The sequence below is a fragment of the Caenorhabditis briggsae genome (genome assembly GCF_000004555.2).
Source record: "Caenorhabditis briggsae complete genome, chrIII, whole genome shotgun sequence".
NCBI classification, from domain to species: Eukaryota; Metazoa; Nematoda; class Chromadorea; order Rhabditida; family Rhabditidae; genus Caenorhabditis; species Caenorhabditis briggsae.
This window is the reverse complement of record NC_013490.2, coordinates 6,139,599-6,155,429: the sequence shown is the minus strand read 5'-3', so window position 1 is coordinate 6,155,429 and position 15,831 is coordinate 6,139,599. Positions and strand designations below refer to the sequence as shown.

The 15,831-nt window shown below is 38.1% G+C and overlaps 2 protein-coding genes and 1 non-coding gene across 3 annotated transcripts; 2 read left to right on the top strand and 1 right to left on the bottom strand.

The window, feature by feature from the left end:
- Window positions 1-581: 581 nt before the first annotated feature.
- Window positions 582-4,278, top strand: Cbr-gip-1 (the record flags this gene model as incomplete). The annotated part of the gene is made up of 13 exons (XM_045243856.1): window positions 582-747; window positions 867-1,124; window positions 1,219-1,429; window positions 1,528-1,566; window positions 1,746-2,005; window positions 2,052-2,170; window positions 2,221-2,477; window positions 2,526-2,679; window positions 2,748-2,831; window positions 2,882-3,165; window positions 3,307-3,463; window positions 3,513-4,160; window positions 4,207-4,278. 13 exons carry the CDS (start codon window positions 582-584, stop codon window positions 4,276-4,278), a joined length of 2,709 nt encoding a protein of 902 aa, XP_045095104.1.
- Window positions 4,279-6,526: 2,248 nt separating this feature from the next.
- Window positions 6,527-8,589, bottom strand: CBG13266 (the record flags this gene model as incomplete). The annotated part of the gene is made up of 7 exons (XM_002641357.1): window positions 6,527-6,724; window positions 6,770-6,963; window positions 7,190-7,419; window positions 7,467-7,715; window positions 7,758-7,940; window positions 7,988-8,109; window positions 8,161-8,589. 7 exons carry the CDS (start codon window positions 8,587-8,589, stop codon window positions 6,527-6,529), a joined length of 1,605 nt encoding a protein of 534 aa, XP_002641403.1.
- Window positions 8,590-11,715: 3,126 nt separating this feature from the next.
- CBG28720 lies at window positions 11,716-11,788 on the top strand. The gene has a single exon. It is a non-coding gene (tRNA).
- The last annotated feature ends 4,043 nt before the right edge of the window (window positions 11,789-15,831 follow it).

Sequence of the window (15,831 nt, the reverse complement as noted above, 5' to 3'; positions counted from 1 at the left end):
TTCTGTATTTTTGAGCCAAATTTTGAGCTCTCAATAATTTTTTCCATTTTTTTCGTATTTCGGATTGTTTGTCTGTCTGATCAAGAAAGATCGAAAAAACTCGAAAAAAATTTTTTTGGTAAAAAAATTACATAAGGGTCCCCCCTTATGTGTTTTTTGAAAATTTCGAAACTAGTGAAATGACGGGCCGGGCCGGGCCGGGCCTCCGAAATTCCGGAAAAAGCCCGGCCCGGCCCGTTACAAGTATGTGTTTTTCTGTTTTTTTTCTCAACATTTTCGACTGAAATTTCCCTATTTATGATGCCGAAGCTAAAAATAAATAACAGTTTTCGAAAAAGTTACTTTACCGCGTTTTGCTTAGAGCGCGATTGCGTACTGTTGCCAAATTCCGTTTCTGTCTCCGTTGTTTTCCAAAACTAAAAAAAAGGTTTTTAAATGAGAATTATTCATCTTTGTTGAAAAAAATTTGACTCTTCGATCTATTTTCTACTTTTATCACAATTTTTTATATCGTATCAGGCTTTAAAGTTGATTCTTCTAAACGATTTCTTATAATTTTTATTCAGGCTGTTAAACCACAAATGGCTCATTATTCGGGTTCTCTCGGGGCGTTTGAACAGTTTCGAGATGCATTCGGTCTGGAAAGTATGATGAGTGTAGAAGACGTCAGACAAAGCCTACAACATCAAAAGCAGCTGATGGATATCGAGGGATCCAGGCAATACGTAGAACAATTCATAAAGAAATGTAAGTGAAAATTTCTTAATGACTAATTTTCTATCAAGTCAACTACTACGTAAACTAAACAATTACCAATTAAAACTCAATGCTCGGTGATTTTTCCCAATTTACTAAAACTCTTTCAGGCGAGAGTCGTGACCCAAACTCGATCAAACCTCTTCGGAAACGCGTTGATGCATTGATGAACGAATCGGAAAAAATGACGCTAATGATGGATTTTCTCGTTAGATGTCGTCAAGCACATATTTTCAGGACCCCACTCGATGATTCTAGATCCGTTAGCAATATGTCCACAAATTCAACAGCAACACCAACAGCGTCAATTCAATCGTCGCCATTCCAACGAAGATCGGCTAGCCGGGGACGGGTTTTGAGCACTCTAAGTAAGGCATGAAATGGGCAGGGGGAGAGATACGGAACGGGTTTAAAATTTACAAATTTCAGAACATTTTTGTATAAAATTTTATATATTTCCAGCCGGAGATCATGCCACTCCGAACCTCAACGAAAGCATTACTTCCCGTTCTCGTGCCAATTCATCTTTTACTTCGTACGATCAGAGAGCGCTTGGAATTGAAAGACAGTTAGCTGGTTCCCAACGGCCACGTAGTCCATACAGAATGGGTGGTCTTTCTGGAATACCAACAACACGGGTGTCTCCTCTCACTGCCAGCAATCAGCTATTTTCGTGAGTGGTTTATTTGAAGGTAGAATCTACTTTGAATTCTAAGTACTTATAAAAACTTTAAAAGTCGGACAGAAAAATTACTTTGAATAAGTTTTTAGAGCAGAATATCCTTACGATGATGATGATCCAATTATTGAGTAGGTTTTTCCTATAAAAAGTGTGAAATTCATTGAAATTACTAACAATTGTGTGTATGCTTTACTCAGTTTCCCTTTTCCCAGCTCAAGTCTTTCCTCAAGTTCTCTCATGTTCTTCCCTAAACTCACAATTTTCAGTTTGTTATTCCTGTTCATTCCTTTTCGAACTTTGTTTGCAGCGCCTCCAACACCGCCTTCAACACTCCCTCCCCACACCATCTACAAGGAAATCAGGCGACGTCACGTCTTCTACGCGAAGACTCTCCTAACTCGAATCAACGATACACTCGAAGCAGTTCAAATACCCAGCAACAAGTTTTCCGTCAAACGCCTAGAAGGTCTTCCAACCCCCATCAGAATTCTGTGACATCGTCTGTGAGGGCTCAGTTGAATCAGTTGTCGAATACGCCAATACACGCGAGACTTGGAAATGCAAAGAGTGAGTTACCAGAGATAATCAATGTAAAAAAAAGTTTTTTTTTCAGCTGAAACTGAATCGACAGTTTGCGAATGTCTCCTTTTTGCACTTATTGGTATTGAATCACGCCTCTTCCGACCGATTCATCGCAAAATGACAATCACATCGACAGCGTCTATTTCAACGGTTTGTAAATACTGTGTAGTCCCTGATTATGGACTGCTATGAATTTTCAGACCCATCTCGCTGTATGTCATCGTGTCCTGTCGATCGCTAATCTTTATCTTCTTCTATCTCATAAAGAATCTCATGCCACCGGTGAACATCATGTCACGAATGCTCTTCTGGCGTCGATTCGAAATATTCTTGGAGAGTATATTGGGGATATGGATGAAATGAGAAGAATCAAAGATCTTAAATTCCATCACTGTCTACCGCTAATTGAAAAGTGGCAATATAGGATGACTATTCTGTTGATGGCTTATAAGGCGAGGTAATTATTATCCTGTTAGATTTTTTGAAAATCTCGCAAAAGTTTCAGAAACTTGCCTCAATTGGAACTTCTTGAATCGATGTTCATACTCCATTCTTCTCATAGCTTCGAAGACGATCGCAAATTTATTTTGGATAAACTTCTAGATTACACATTAGGCGTTTTTTGTTATCAGATGATGGAATGGATGACAACTGGCGAGGTTCCAGCAGAAAATGTGAGAAAAAATCTGGATAAATGATTTAAATTTTTGATTTTCCAAATTTTCAGTGGATGATAGCTAAAGACGATGCAACTGGAGAGGTTTCCCTTCGGAAAGTTCCAATTTTTATGACTGAAACCGATGCGAGAATTGTGAGTTTTATATGAAATGTGTTTTTCCAACAAAAAGAAACAATTTCCAGCTTCTCGAAATTGGAAAATCCCTTCCCCACGTTGGTTCCGCTTCTGATGACGATCTGGAATCAATTGACAAGGCAACTACTGTAGTCCGAGCTGCTCTTTCTCCGGAATTGATTTTCAAAGAAGAGCTCACGCCGGTCTTGAAAATTCTAAGAGACGTTGTATGTGGAATTGTGATGAGAATGGTTCTAACCACAGGTCGACTCAAGGAGCACATTCACAAAGCAACGTCATTCTTCTTTTTATCGGATCCCAGATTCACCATCACACTTTATACTATAATTAAGTAAGGAAAGGAAACGATCTTGTCTTCAAATTAAGGCTAAAATAGTGGGTTTTCGGAAAGGCTAAAATAGTGGGTTTTGGCAATAAAAAACTGGAAATGTCAAATCATTCAAAATCAAGTAAAATCATGGAAAATTTCCAGAGAAGCCTCCATGGGTCTGCGTGTGGGAAGCGCGTCTCTAAGTCGTCAAACAGTATCAAGTGCCCTGGCAGCTGCACTCGAAGCGACTACAGTAACCCAGACGGTGGAGAATAAGAAGAAACAAAAGTTGAAGTTTACTTTGGATTCTATCACTTCCGTAAGACAATATCGACAACAGGCAAAAAATTAATTTGCCTTTTTTTCAGCTTGGTTCAACCCCGAACGTCTCTTCAAAAATGCAATTTGTGCAACCTCTGTCCCCACACTACGAACCCCAGATGCCCCTAATGAAACCTATATTCGCTGCGTGTGACGATGCCTATGAATCCATTTTCCACGTCATCTGGGCTATCGATCTTGCAAGATGCTCTTCACAGGAGACGTTGTCTGAAAATTTGCCAGGAATCATGAGATTCCTGGTGAAGAATTATTCGTTGCGAGAGAATGCCACGTGTCTTGTGAATATGATTGCTCATATTTTCTCGGTCGTCAATGCCTCTCTTCTACGATTAAGATCCCTAATTTCTGTGCAATTAAAGCAACAGTTAGCTCGCTTTTTGGCGGCTCTTGATGAGAAATGCATCGATGTGGATGACGTCATCAAGGAGCATGTGAAATTCGTTCGAAGAGTCTCTGTCGTTGTCTTTGTCAGAAATAATGAGAAAATTGAACACGAGCTAGCCAACTTGCTCCGTGTCTCGTTTGAAGCTCAAGAGTTTGCCGAGGAATTCAGTTTCACGTGGCACGACGTCATCGAAGCGACAACTGCTGATGATAATGTTAGGAAAGCGAGAATTGCAGAGATTTGTCAGAGAAGGACAATTGGGGCGAGGGTACTTCTAGAGACGGTCAATGTGAGTTCACATTTTTCAAGATGGTCAAAACTAATTTTTTTTTCAGAAATGTCAAAAAAATCTGAACGAACTTCTGGACGAACTAATAATGTATGGTAACGATGCGCTTCTGGAGTGAATGAATCAATTCTCTTTGATAATTTTCTATTTATTGTTAGGGTTTCCCTGGTGCAAAATGTATCCTTCTTTTCTCTTTCTTTCTTGTATCCCAACATTTCTTATGCAAAAAAGTGTGGCCTTTTCTCTTAAAATTCTTGTTTTCGAGGTAATCACTTCTATTTTTACGGACACGGTGTTTGTCAAATGAATAATTTTATTAAAGTTATCTACAAAGACACTTATAAACGACCAAATAAATTGTAATATAACATAATTTGAAATGGATTGGATACATTATTTCTCGCAAATTCCAGTGTTTCTTTACTGTGAACCAATTCAAAATACAATTCATGTTTTGGTGATTTTAATGTGCTGCTTCGAAACCGTTTAATATATTTTTCCAGTTTTCGAATTTTTCTTTAACTTCTCGTTCTGCTGGAAGCAATTGAAATCCGTTGATGTGGTCTCCAGAGACCTAGAAAAATGTTCCATTTCGACAAAAAACAACTTTTATCATTCTGGTACAAAAAAAATCTGGAGCTGTTGAAGAGGCGTCGGTGGAGGTGACCGAAGATCCCACAACGACAACTACAGTAACCTAGTTTTTTTTATCTGCTTTTCGTCGGGTTTTCTGTTATTTTCTCCGAAAAAGTCTGATGGATCACAAATGAAGTGTATTTGAATCGAATGAACAGTTTTGTCGTCGTTTCTTCTGAACATTTATCCCATGCATGCTCCAAAATCCTACTCAAAATCTCTTCAAACATAAAAGCAACGTCATTCTTCAACTCTCGAATCACAAGAATATCTTCAATTTTGGGAATGCTCTCATCAGATTTGAAAACAAAAAGTGATATGGTTCCTGCCAGTATTCTTTGTTTCGATGTTCCATTTCGGACCATTTTGCATCCACTACCACATGCTCAACAGATGAATTATCCATGTTTTCCATTTTCGATGGATCCATTCCAAAACTAAAATCCGTCAAAAGCCGGTTAGCCGGACGACGCCAAGGTCTGGAGATCTTTTTATACCGGTTTTTGATAAATCTCAGAGTTAGATTTCTGGGTTTCCATTTTTGAAAAATCTCCGTAATAACTTCTCTTGGTTGAGCATGTGGAATGTTTCCCATATTCCAATCCATTACAAAAATGGGGATGAAGAGATTATCACATTAAATGCTGGGAGTGATCATTCCTTTGATCATTTCTAGACATTCTTCTCGCGTTTTTGATTCTTTCGTACATTTGATAGCAATCAGTTGGAGCAGACTGAAATAACATTTTTTTAGATGTCAAGGTTTTTGACTTACAAATCGGTAATTTTCAAAGTTGTAAAATGATATCAAGTTTCCTCAGTCGCCCATTTGCTAAATCTCAGATGAAGAAACGCAATGCTAGTTAGCAGCCGGAGAAGAACTGACGGGCCGTTGACGGACTGTCGACGGACCATCAGATCCCCATGGAAAATAGACTTGACAGTTGCTTTGACTTTTAAAGCTTGAAAAATGCGCATTTTTGGCAAAAATTTAGTACTGAAAACACTTTCAGAGCCCATATTTTGTTTCCTATTGGGAATGGGACCGAGATATTGCCGAAACCGTTTTCAGAATGTTCGAAAGTACCTTTGTACAAATTTTCAGCAAATTCTCAAAGCCTTTCTCTGAAAATACTTCCATTGTGAGGTTGAAGGTCAGCCGGAAGACAACATTCAATACTCTCACTAGATTATAAAATACTTTAAAGTTATGAACAGAATCTCGAATCGAGATTTTCAAATTCAAATTGTTATATTATAACTCTTACCACAAAATAATGATTCGGCACGGTTGATCTTTTGAACCAGGTTTTGGCCTATATTTTCAAATGAAACACTAAAAAGCAATATAACGTTTAGTTTTCCAAATTTCACACAGACTTTGCCAAATTTTTGAAAATTTTTTCCGCCCTTGCGTATCTCACATTGACTCATATTTAAAAAAAAACCTTTTGTTAGAAATATTCTCCATTAAACTTACACTAGGAGAAGCATTCATGGCTGCAAAGTGTTGGAATAGAGTAGACACGACCAGGCTAATGGTGTATGAGTGTTTGTATTTCCATATGAGAGGAATTAGAGAAGCAGACAAATGTTGTGCAATATTGAATCTGCATGATTTCTTGGTCTCTGCGAGAAGAAGTGACAAAAAATAAGAAAAATTGTCTGGATCATTTTTACAAACATTTCATTATCAATGATGGAATTTCAGTCAAAATGTACACTTATCATTATTTAGCTTCTTGTTCTTCTGATATCGTCATCAACGTCGTCTGAGCTTCTGGATCTTTTTTCTGCTTCTTTTTTGTAGGCATTCCTTGTGGAAGTGGTTGATTTTTAGTTTCAGGAATAAATATGTGGAATACGATCACATCCAGAAGACAAATTACTCCAAGAATCAGGTATCCGGATCCAGCAAATCCGAGTTTCTGAAAAATTAATTTTAGGAAAAATAGATATTTTTAAAAACTAACATAACTGAAAACCATGGGCCCGAATACATTTCCAAGTCGACCGCAGACATTAATATGGGCTGATGCTATGTTTCGAATGCCCGTTGGGAACATTTCAGCAGTGATTAACAAAAGTTGAAGGAACAAACAACCAGTGGTACCAAAGGCAAGAAGAGTGAGAGCACGAATCCAGCTTTTGTATTCCACAACCATATCTGAAATAACCGTATTTGCCTTTGGGCTGAATCATCTCGGTTCCTATGATAGATATCAAAATTTTGTCAAATGATAAATTATTCCTCATAATACAGCCAATATTTCATCTGTAGTAAGAATTTTAATATCTTTTACAGGAATTGAGATATAATCGAGCTCAAAGATGACTTTTTGGGCGGGCTTCTATTAGAGCAAAGACGATACATGCCGCGAACGGCTCCTTACCATTGAAATAAATATAAAAAATGCCAAACATGCAGCACATTATAAAGGACACTGTAATAAAATGCATTTGTTTTCTTCCAACATATCGTCCTCCAAAATGATCCATAACAGCCACAACTGCGCCAACAACATATCGAAGGAATCCAGAAACAGCTGCATTCATGTAAATTGAACCACTGAGAACGTCGTAGTTGAATAGAAGACCATAGGTGACGTAACTGATGGAGAACCTGAGAATTTTAAGAATATAAGATTTTTAAAAGTTTCACAAACTCACATTGAAATAGATGCCACAATTGTTTGAATGGTGATTTTTGGGTGAATATAAAGATGAATAAAACTGTATTTCTTTGCTTTTGCTCTGGATTTTTTGTCTGCCTCGATAGCACTGTGTACAACAGATTCGATTTCTTCATCTGTTATTTGATTTCTGATCTTTTTGAATTTATTTATATATGTAACACTTTTTATTGCCTCTTTTCTCTTTCTCGCCTGGATAAGATACTTGGGACTTTCCGGGAGCAAGCTGAAAGACGACTTTTACTAGTTTCAAGCTTCGAAAACTTACAAGGCACACAAAGCAATAGCGATAATAGTCATAACATTACACATTCTTGCCAAATATCTCCAATCTCCAGTTATATAAGCACATAAGGCAAAGAGCATGTAGTTTGGAGCCCATGTGACTACGGTACTCATCCACAACCTATGGGCGGATGGAAGATTTTCCACGACAAAAATGCAACCGACTCTGAAAAATTAAATTTGTCTGAAAAATAAATTTACAAGAAAACTAACGTTGTCAATCCACCACAACAGATTCCAATAAAAAATCGGAAGATAATAAAGATTTCGATAGTTGAAGAAAAACTGGAAAACGTCGAAAAGAATAGCATCAAGCAGAGGAATGCCAGAGTAATCTGAAAAAGTTCGAAAATCTAAAAAATTATTCGAAAACTTGAAATTCCCACTTTTCTGCGTCCATACAAGTCTGATAACTGTCCAGCTACGGCTGATCCAATCATGATTCCAATCATTTGGGAAGTTGTTGAAAACCGAACTCTGTTATTTACACCAAATAGCTGAGTAATCGAATCCATATAAGATTCTTGTTCGTGTCGATTACAAAGTTCTTCAAATTCCACTGCCACTGATTTGAATTCATAAACCATCTGTGGTTTTTGACATTCCAAATGTAGATCGTATTGTTCGCATTGTTGAAAGGGGCTTGTCGCATTGTAAACGATATCATCACAGCCTGGAACACGAGGTGCTGCTGCTCCAAACATATTGAAGACCACGTTGGAGAGCATTGTGAAAATTAGAAACTCATTGAATGTAAGAACGACGAGTTGGTAAGAATCCAATTCGAATATATCGTCCACTTTTTGGATTCGCATTTTTGTTTTGGAAGAGGCTGAAGCCTGGAATAGTAAGATTGGAGATGGAAGTAGTAGCAACGGATGTTAGAATGTCAACATTTCGAATTTTCAAAATCTCGCAAACTCAGAAAATCAAAATCTAGGAATATTAAAATCTAACAAGCTAAACTACTCTACTGTCTCGTTAGTAAACTAAGTTTACAATGTTCCCAGAATCAAGGTTACCGTGAAATCTGTATCAGAAGGGCCGGTCTTTCTACTGTACCGAAGTACCTCTGGAGGGCCCTTCTATTTTTCCAGTCATTTTTTTTTCGAAATTGTTGATCGGAAAACTCGGCAAATTTTCGTTCAAACTTCATGATAATCTATCAATATTAACAAAATTGAGCAAGTTTTCAAATTGTATTACAACAATTTTCTGTTAAACTTTGGAATTTTCGGAATGTTTTTTACTAAAAAAGTACGGAAAATTTTAATGCCGAATAGAGCATTTTGATGGGAGCCCTTCTATGTTTCTAAGCCCCTCTCGGAGGGCACTTCTATTAGAGGTGCCCTTCTAATCCAGGTTTTACAGTAAATTCGAGGTTATGAATCCAAAAGAAACCGATTCAAATTTGAAAGGTCTTCAAAACTGAACAGTATCATTTTGATATCAGAAAGACATATTAAGACTGACTGAGTGACCACACACAGACCAAGAGACTGTATTATCAAAATGATAAGAAAGGGAGAAAGAGCCTAAAAGTGTTTGTGAGGGTTTAGTGTTGATGATATCAATAAAAAGAGACGGAGGGATGCGTAGTTTTTTTGTTTTCAGCATCAAATTGCTGTTCAATCTTATGGAAAATTGAACGTCGATTTCAATAAAATTGCCTTGAAACCCATTTTATATTTTCATCTTGAATACTACAGTTTGGTTCTAAACTTCGTTCTGGTTTTTTCTAGAAATTATAGGTTACTGTATGGAATTCAAAAAGAATGCCCTGAACACAAAGTTCAACGATTATATTATTCTGATTTAAAAAATCGAAGCGGTGTTAGAGAAACGCCGATGGCCGTGGCCAAAGGTCCCGCAACAAAAACTACCGTAACCTAAAACGATTTTTATTTTCAGAATTTTTTTCTCCATTTTCATGCGTTTTCAGTCAATTTTTTCATGATCATAAATTTAAATTTTTGAAAAAACTCGACGAAAATCAGTAAAAATGGAGAAAATAAATCCGGAAAATAAAAATTTATTCAGGTTACGGTAGTTGTCGTTGTGAGACCTTTGGCCATGGCCACTGTCTTTCCTGTTCCACAACTCGGTTTTTTTGGTACCAGAATAATACTAAAAATGTGTAGTACAAGGTTAAAGTCTTTTCGGAAATGATAGGAAAGTTTTATGAATACTGTGACAAAATAATCAAAACTGATAACAGGACTATCAACGAAAGAACTGCAAAGTTATAGAGTTTACGACTGGAATAAAAAATAAAGGAAATATGGTTATGGAATGCTGAATACTGTTTATGAGTTTTTTGTACTTTCTCAAAAATGTGAGAACTATTTTGAATCGATGGACTGTGTTTTGTTATCAGATAATCCTTTGAGGGAAGATTAAAAAAGGGAAAGTAAAATACATTCGAACAGCTCAAAATCATCAATAAGAAGTTTCGTATGACATGTTAAAATTATTTAGAGAACTTTGAATTCATTTCATGGGGAAGTGTGGAAACCAGTTGAGCTGTATTCTGAAATAAATCATCAACAATCACCAAATTTTGTATATGTATTTCTTGCTTATCCTCGATAGCGTTCTTCGTTGTTGGCTGAAATCTGTAAAAAACTGATCTGTAAAAATTTTTATTTTTTTTTAGATTATTCGATTTTTTTTTGAATGATTGAATTTCAGATTTTTTTTTTCAATTTATTTTTGGAAATTCCAACAATCTCAGAAACTCAAAATTTTAGAATCTCAGAATATCTGAATCTCAGGATCTCAGAACTTCAGAATTTCAGAATCTCAGAATCTCAGAATTTCAGAATCTCAGAATTTCAGAATTTCAGAATTTCAGAATTTCAGAATTTCAGAATTTCAGAATTACAGAATTTCAGAATTTCAGAATTTCAGAATATCAGAATTTCAGAATTTCAGAATCTCAGAATTTCAGAATTTCAGAATCTCAGAATCTCAGAATCTTAGAATCTCGCAATCTAAAAATTTCTAAATTTTTCTAATTTCAGAATTTTTCAAAAATTTATAATTTCAGAATTTTTCAAAAATTTATAATTTCAGAATTTTTCAAAATTTTATAATTTCAGAATCTCAAAATCTCGGAATCTCAAAATCTCAGAATGTTAGAATTTCGAAAACGAAAATTTTCATCATTCGGTTCTAGCTTCAGATTGTTCTGAAGTTTTCCGAAATTAATTATTTTGAATTCTACAGTATCACCCAATTCGTTCCCAATGTCCTTAAAATTCCAGTTTGCCCAAGTTTCTGTTCCTCAACCTTTAATCTGAAACCTTCCAACACATTTTCTTTTTGTAGCTTGATTCTTGATGTCACCCTTCTAACTTTTCTGACCAGAAGTCGTGGTCTTCTTTTCGGGTGTCTCTTCTTCTTTTTGTTCAATTTCAATTCGACTTCTTCTTCTCGTCCTCTTTTTCTGCGTCTCTCCCGACTGTACTCAGAAGACGTGACGCTGTAAAAAATTCAACCCCTCCTCGAAAAGAACTTTGCAGTAGCTGTGTGGTCAGTACTCTCGAAATAGACCCTCTCTCCTAATGAAATTCTGAAGTGATTTTGAATTGAGGTACAATTGAAAGCTGCCAGCAGTCGACGTCGTCGTCCTCTCTGGCGTCATCAATTGAATTCGAATAAAATTCGAAAAAATACAGAAAACAGAATAAAAAAACATCACATGAGACAAATACAGGTTGCCTTTTTTCTCTGATTTTCTCGTTTTTAACAACTTTCTCTCTTTTCCACATTATGGGTAGTTGACGACGGAAAATCGAAAAACCGGGATTGAAAAATGAATGACAAGAGAAGCGCGTGCCGCCCCAACTACTACCGTTTGCTTCCATGGATTCTGGGCATCAATGATTATCCCAGAGAACTGCCGCAATCTGTATGCAATCCGAAACTCGATAAACCGTGCCTCGATAGCTCAGTTGGGAGAGCGTTAGACTGAAGATCTAAAGGTCACCAGTTCGATCCTGGTTCGGGGCAATCTCCATTTTGTATAGCGATGTTTTGTTAGAAAGAGGTTCAGATTTCACCCAGGTTGCAAAGTGAAAAGCAGTTGAAGGCCGACCTCATCAATTCAACAGCCCCTGAATTTTCAAATTTCAAAAATTCCACTCTTCGCGTCTCTCTCTCGCTCTCTCCTGTGTCGCCGTGTGTGATGGCGGCAAATAAGGTTGCGAAGATGGACAAAAGCCGAAGGTCAAGCTGCCACTGTCCTCTCAATTCTGCATCTTTCGATTTGATTCCAATTTTAGTAAAAAGAGGAGAAGAGCGTGCGCTTCACTAACTTTTCGGGAAACGTCCTTCAATTACTGTATTGGTCGTCCCCAGATGAGCTTGTTGTTGAAGTTCGAAGTGGGCGAAAAAATTAAATATTATGTTCAAACCATGTGGCCCTGGTAACCTGAAAATAGCCAAACGATCTATAACTAGTTTGCCCTGATAATAAATAATCAGACCTCAAAATAAATAATCAGTCCAATATTTGAATTCGGAAAACACCACCCGGCTGTTCCAGACCCGACTTCTTCAGTGACGTGACGCCTTCTTCTTCTACCACCATCGTCTTCAGATGATCTACATCTTCTACTCCATGATCACATCATCTGACCCCTCTCTTATTTATGGAAAACATGCTTACTCTTCTCCCCTATTTACAGGCACGTCATCATGAGTAAGTGGGGTTGAAACAAGTAGGAAGAATCGAACTGTATTTGGAAATCGGTGATCAATTTTGTCCCCCCTTGTATTTCAACTTACTTCTTTTTCTCTTTTTTACTTTGTCTCGCGCTTTCAAGTGTTACTTTTGCCACCCCCCCCCCCTGCCTTCCGAATAAGGAGCTCAAACAAACGATCTTGTTTGTCGAGTAAACCTCATTTTCAATCTTTTTTCCAAGCCCTACAGATTGCGTTGGTCTCGAAAAAATTAAATGTTGAGAGTTCATTTAGAGAAAAGGTTTTAAAAAAGCTGACAACGCAATGGGATACTGTCCACTTCGATTGCGTCGCTTCGGGTTGCGCAATCGGATGGTCTTCTGGGTGACGTAAAGGGGGTAATTTGAAGAAGATAAAAGAGAGGCAAAATAGAAGATGTTTAGAGAGGTTTTGGGGAAGCTGGAAGCTCTGAGCTTACGCTGAAGATATGATTAGTAGGTACCGTAAACCCTGAAACTAGCACTGTCAAGTTTGAGCTCCATTATCTCGGCTCCTATAAAAGATATCAAAAATCTGCCAACTAATAAAATGATTCTGATATTATGATAAATAATTTATCAGTTGACAAGTTTTTGATATATTTGACTGGAACTGAGATAACTTCGCTCAAAGTTAGAGAGTCTTTCTATTACAGGTTTAACGGTAACTGGAAAAAATTAGGTCTCAATTTGTAATTCATACTTGTAAGACGTCAAATTTCGAACAATCGATTAGCTGCTTCAATCCCAATTCTTTCTGAGACATGCCCTTTCAAACTTCCATTATCCAGCTTGAACCGTCCACCTCGGAATTCATCCTCCCGAATTCCTCCCCCCCCCCCATTGTTACATAATTTCCAGGCAATTCGATTGTTCAACAAATTCCACAAAGAAAACTTTTGCCACCATCCCCAAACTCATTTTTTGTCATGTTACTGGTTGAAGGCAGAGAGGCACAAGCCTATTCGGTCCTCACCGTCGGAAATACAAATGTCCCGACGACACGACAGAAACGTTGGTCGACGCTTCTGAAAACCGGATTCGCACTGGCTTCTCTTCCACTCTCTTCCACCGGTAACCTGTAATACTGCAGCTCTGAGCGGCAACCCAATACAGTACCATGTTATCATTAGACCCTCTTCACTAAATGTAATCTCTCTTTCGGATCCTAACTGACTGGAGGGAGAGACAGACAGAAACGAAATAACGATGATTTTGAAATGTGCGTTGTCTGCCTTTGGGTAAAAGAGAGCGGGAATGAAGAGAAGTATGTGCGCGGGTAACCAGGTAGGAAGAGAGAGATTGAAAAGAGAAAAAGTAAGTAACCATTCCATTTTTGGCTGACGGTGAGGAAGCGATGGGAGGGCAGAAGGAGAGAAAAAGGGGCAAAGCAGAAGAGTGAACTGCAGCATTTCCATCAATGACACACACCGAAAGACTGTCGTATCGGTTCTATCCACGAGTCTGAAAGTTAGAAGGCAGGATCCTTGGCTCTGAATCCTTGATTCTCAGAAGATGTACAATTTTCTGAGGATCTGGAGCAAGCTTTTAGTCTTTTGAGTTCAACTTTTTGGGATCCTCAGAACCTTCTAGTTTCTAAGAGGATCCAAGTGAGTTTTCAACCTAAGCTTTATCTCTTTCGAGCTAATTGCTCAAAACCAGGTCCCATATCCTGATACACCACAATGTTTCTTTTTCCTCGATTGAATATAAAATCTCAATGTTCTACCTACATGATTCCACCGCTTTTTGATCTTATCTATACTATTCTCGACAAAACAAAAACACCGCGCTTCTTCTCCTTTTCATCCTTGAACGTCATCCGATTGTTATTATTCTTGACTTTCCCGAAAGACCAAATGAGTCATCGATAACGCAATACAGTTACCCCCGGTTAAAAAATTCTAGAGCTTCAAAGCCATGTGACATTTTTCAAACATTCCTCCGTCTCCCTTCTTTTGCCGATTACGGTAGCTGCTTTCCTTACCTCTCGAACCCCGCGTCGTTCGTCTTCTCAATAGAATTGAAAAATGGTGTGGGCGGAGTCTTTGGGGCGAACTATTTTTTATTTCATTATCAATCACAAAAATTTCTCTTCTCACCTATATTCTCGTTTTCTCCTTTTTCCTTCTACTTTGTATCTTCTTCGTTTTCCCGTTTTTTGGTTTACCGGTTCTAGTCTAGGTCTCCCGGAATTAGTCATAGTTTTGTTGGACCATTTCCTGTTCTCCTCTCGGTGCTAAACCATGTAATTCTCTCCTTGTTTGCCGCCTGAGATCCCATACATCAACCTGTCTCGTCCCTCTGTTTTGATCCCGCCTAAGCCATCGACACCTAGTGTGTCGGTATGTGTTTGTACTCAGAATGGAGGCTTAAAACGGTAATAATGGGGCTTTTTGGGGGTGAGATAATTATGCACCAGTGAGCACTACAGTGCCAATGGTGGAGGTCAAAAGCTAATGCGTCACGGGTTCAGATTTCTGATCCTTGGAGCTTGCAAATGCTAGGGATGGAGATTCGTAGCACCGTGCTTCGAACTTTAAAAAAAACTACCCCCTGAATCAAAAGTAATACAGTACCCTCTAGCTTCTCGGGAGAGACATCAACACAATTCCATAAATCTTCTTCTTCTCTCTATCTCGCTTTCCGTCCGAAACTTTTTTTTTCTTCGATGCTAATCGCCAAGGGGGCTTCAAGGTAACTAGTATGGGAGATGCAATGTCAAAAGTAAAGGTCATTTCAGCTTCCCTTCCTCTCTTCGCCCCATCCCTTTTTTCTTCTGCGCACCGAACCGTCCGGTCAGTCATCTATTTAGCCTAATCGAACTGTGCGATGCGAGCGCGGCGAGTCTTCTGATTTGGCAGTCCGATAGGTGTGCGAAGAGAGAAGAGTACTCTCAAAAGTAGTAGTAGTAGTAGTAGGCTTTGTCTTCTTTTTTCCTTCGATGGTGGTGTGCCAAGGTCGAACGACGAACGATAGAGAAGCATCCGCATGAGAGGCAATCTCACTCATAAAACTCAAATACCAAAATACATCTATAGATCTCTCTCATTCCCGAATTGATCTGCTTGTCTGATTTGAGGCATACTGTAGGTCGAAGCCCTACAGGTGGAAATCGAGAAATGTCAAAGTTAAGATAGCTAGGAGACAAACTGAGCCAGGTATCTTATCTGTAATTGGTGCTATGGTCCCATCCTTTATGTATTGGTTTTAATCATAATTCAAGCTTGATCCGCTTCAGAAACTTCATGAATCCTACTACAATTTTGAGTTCAGAACCTCAACCAAGGCTGTGCAAATCGCTGCTGTGGTTAGATTGCCGTGGACTAACCA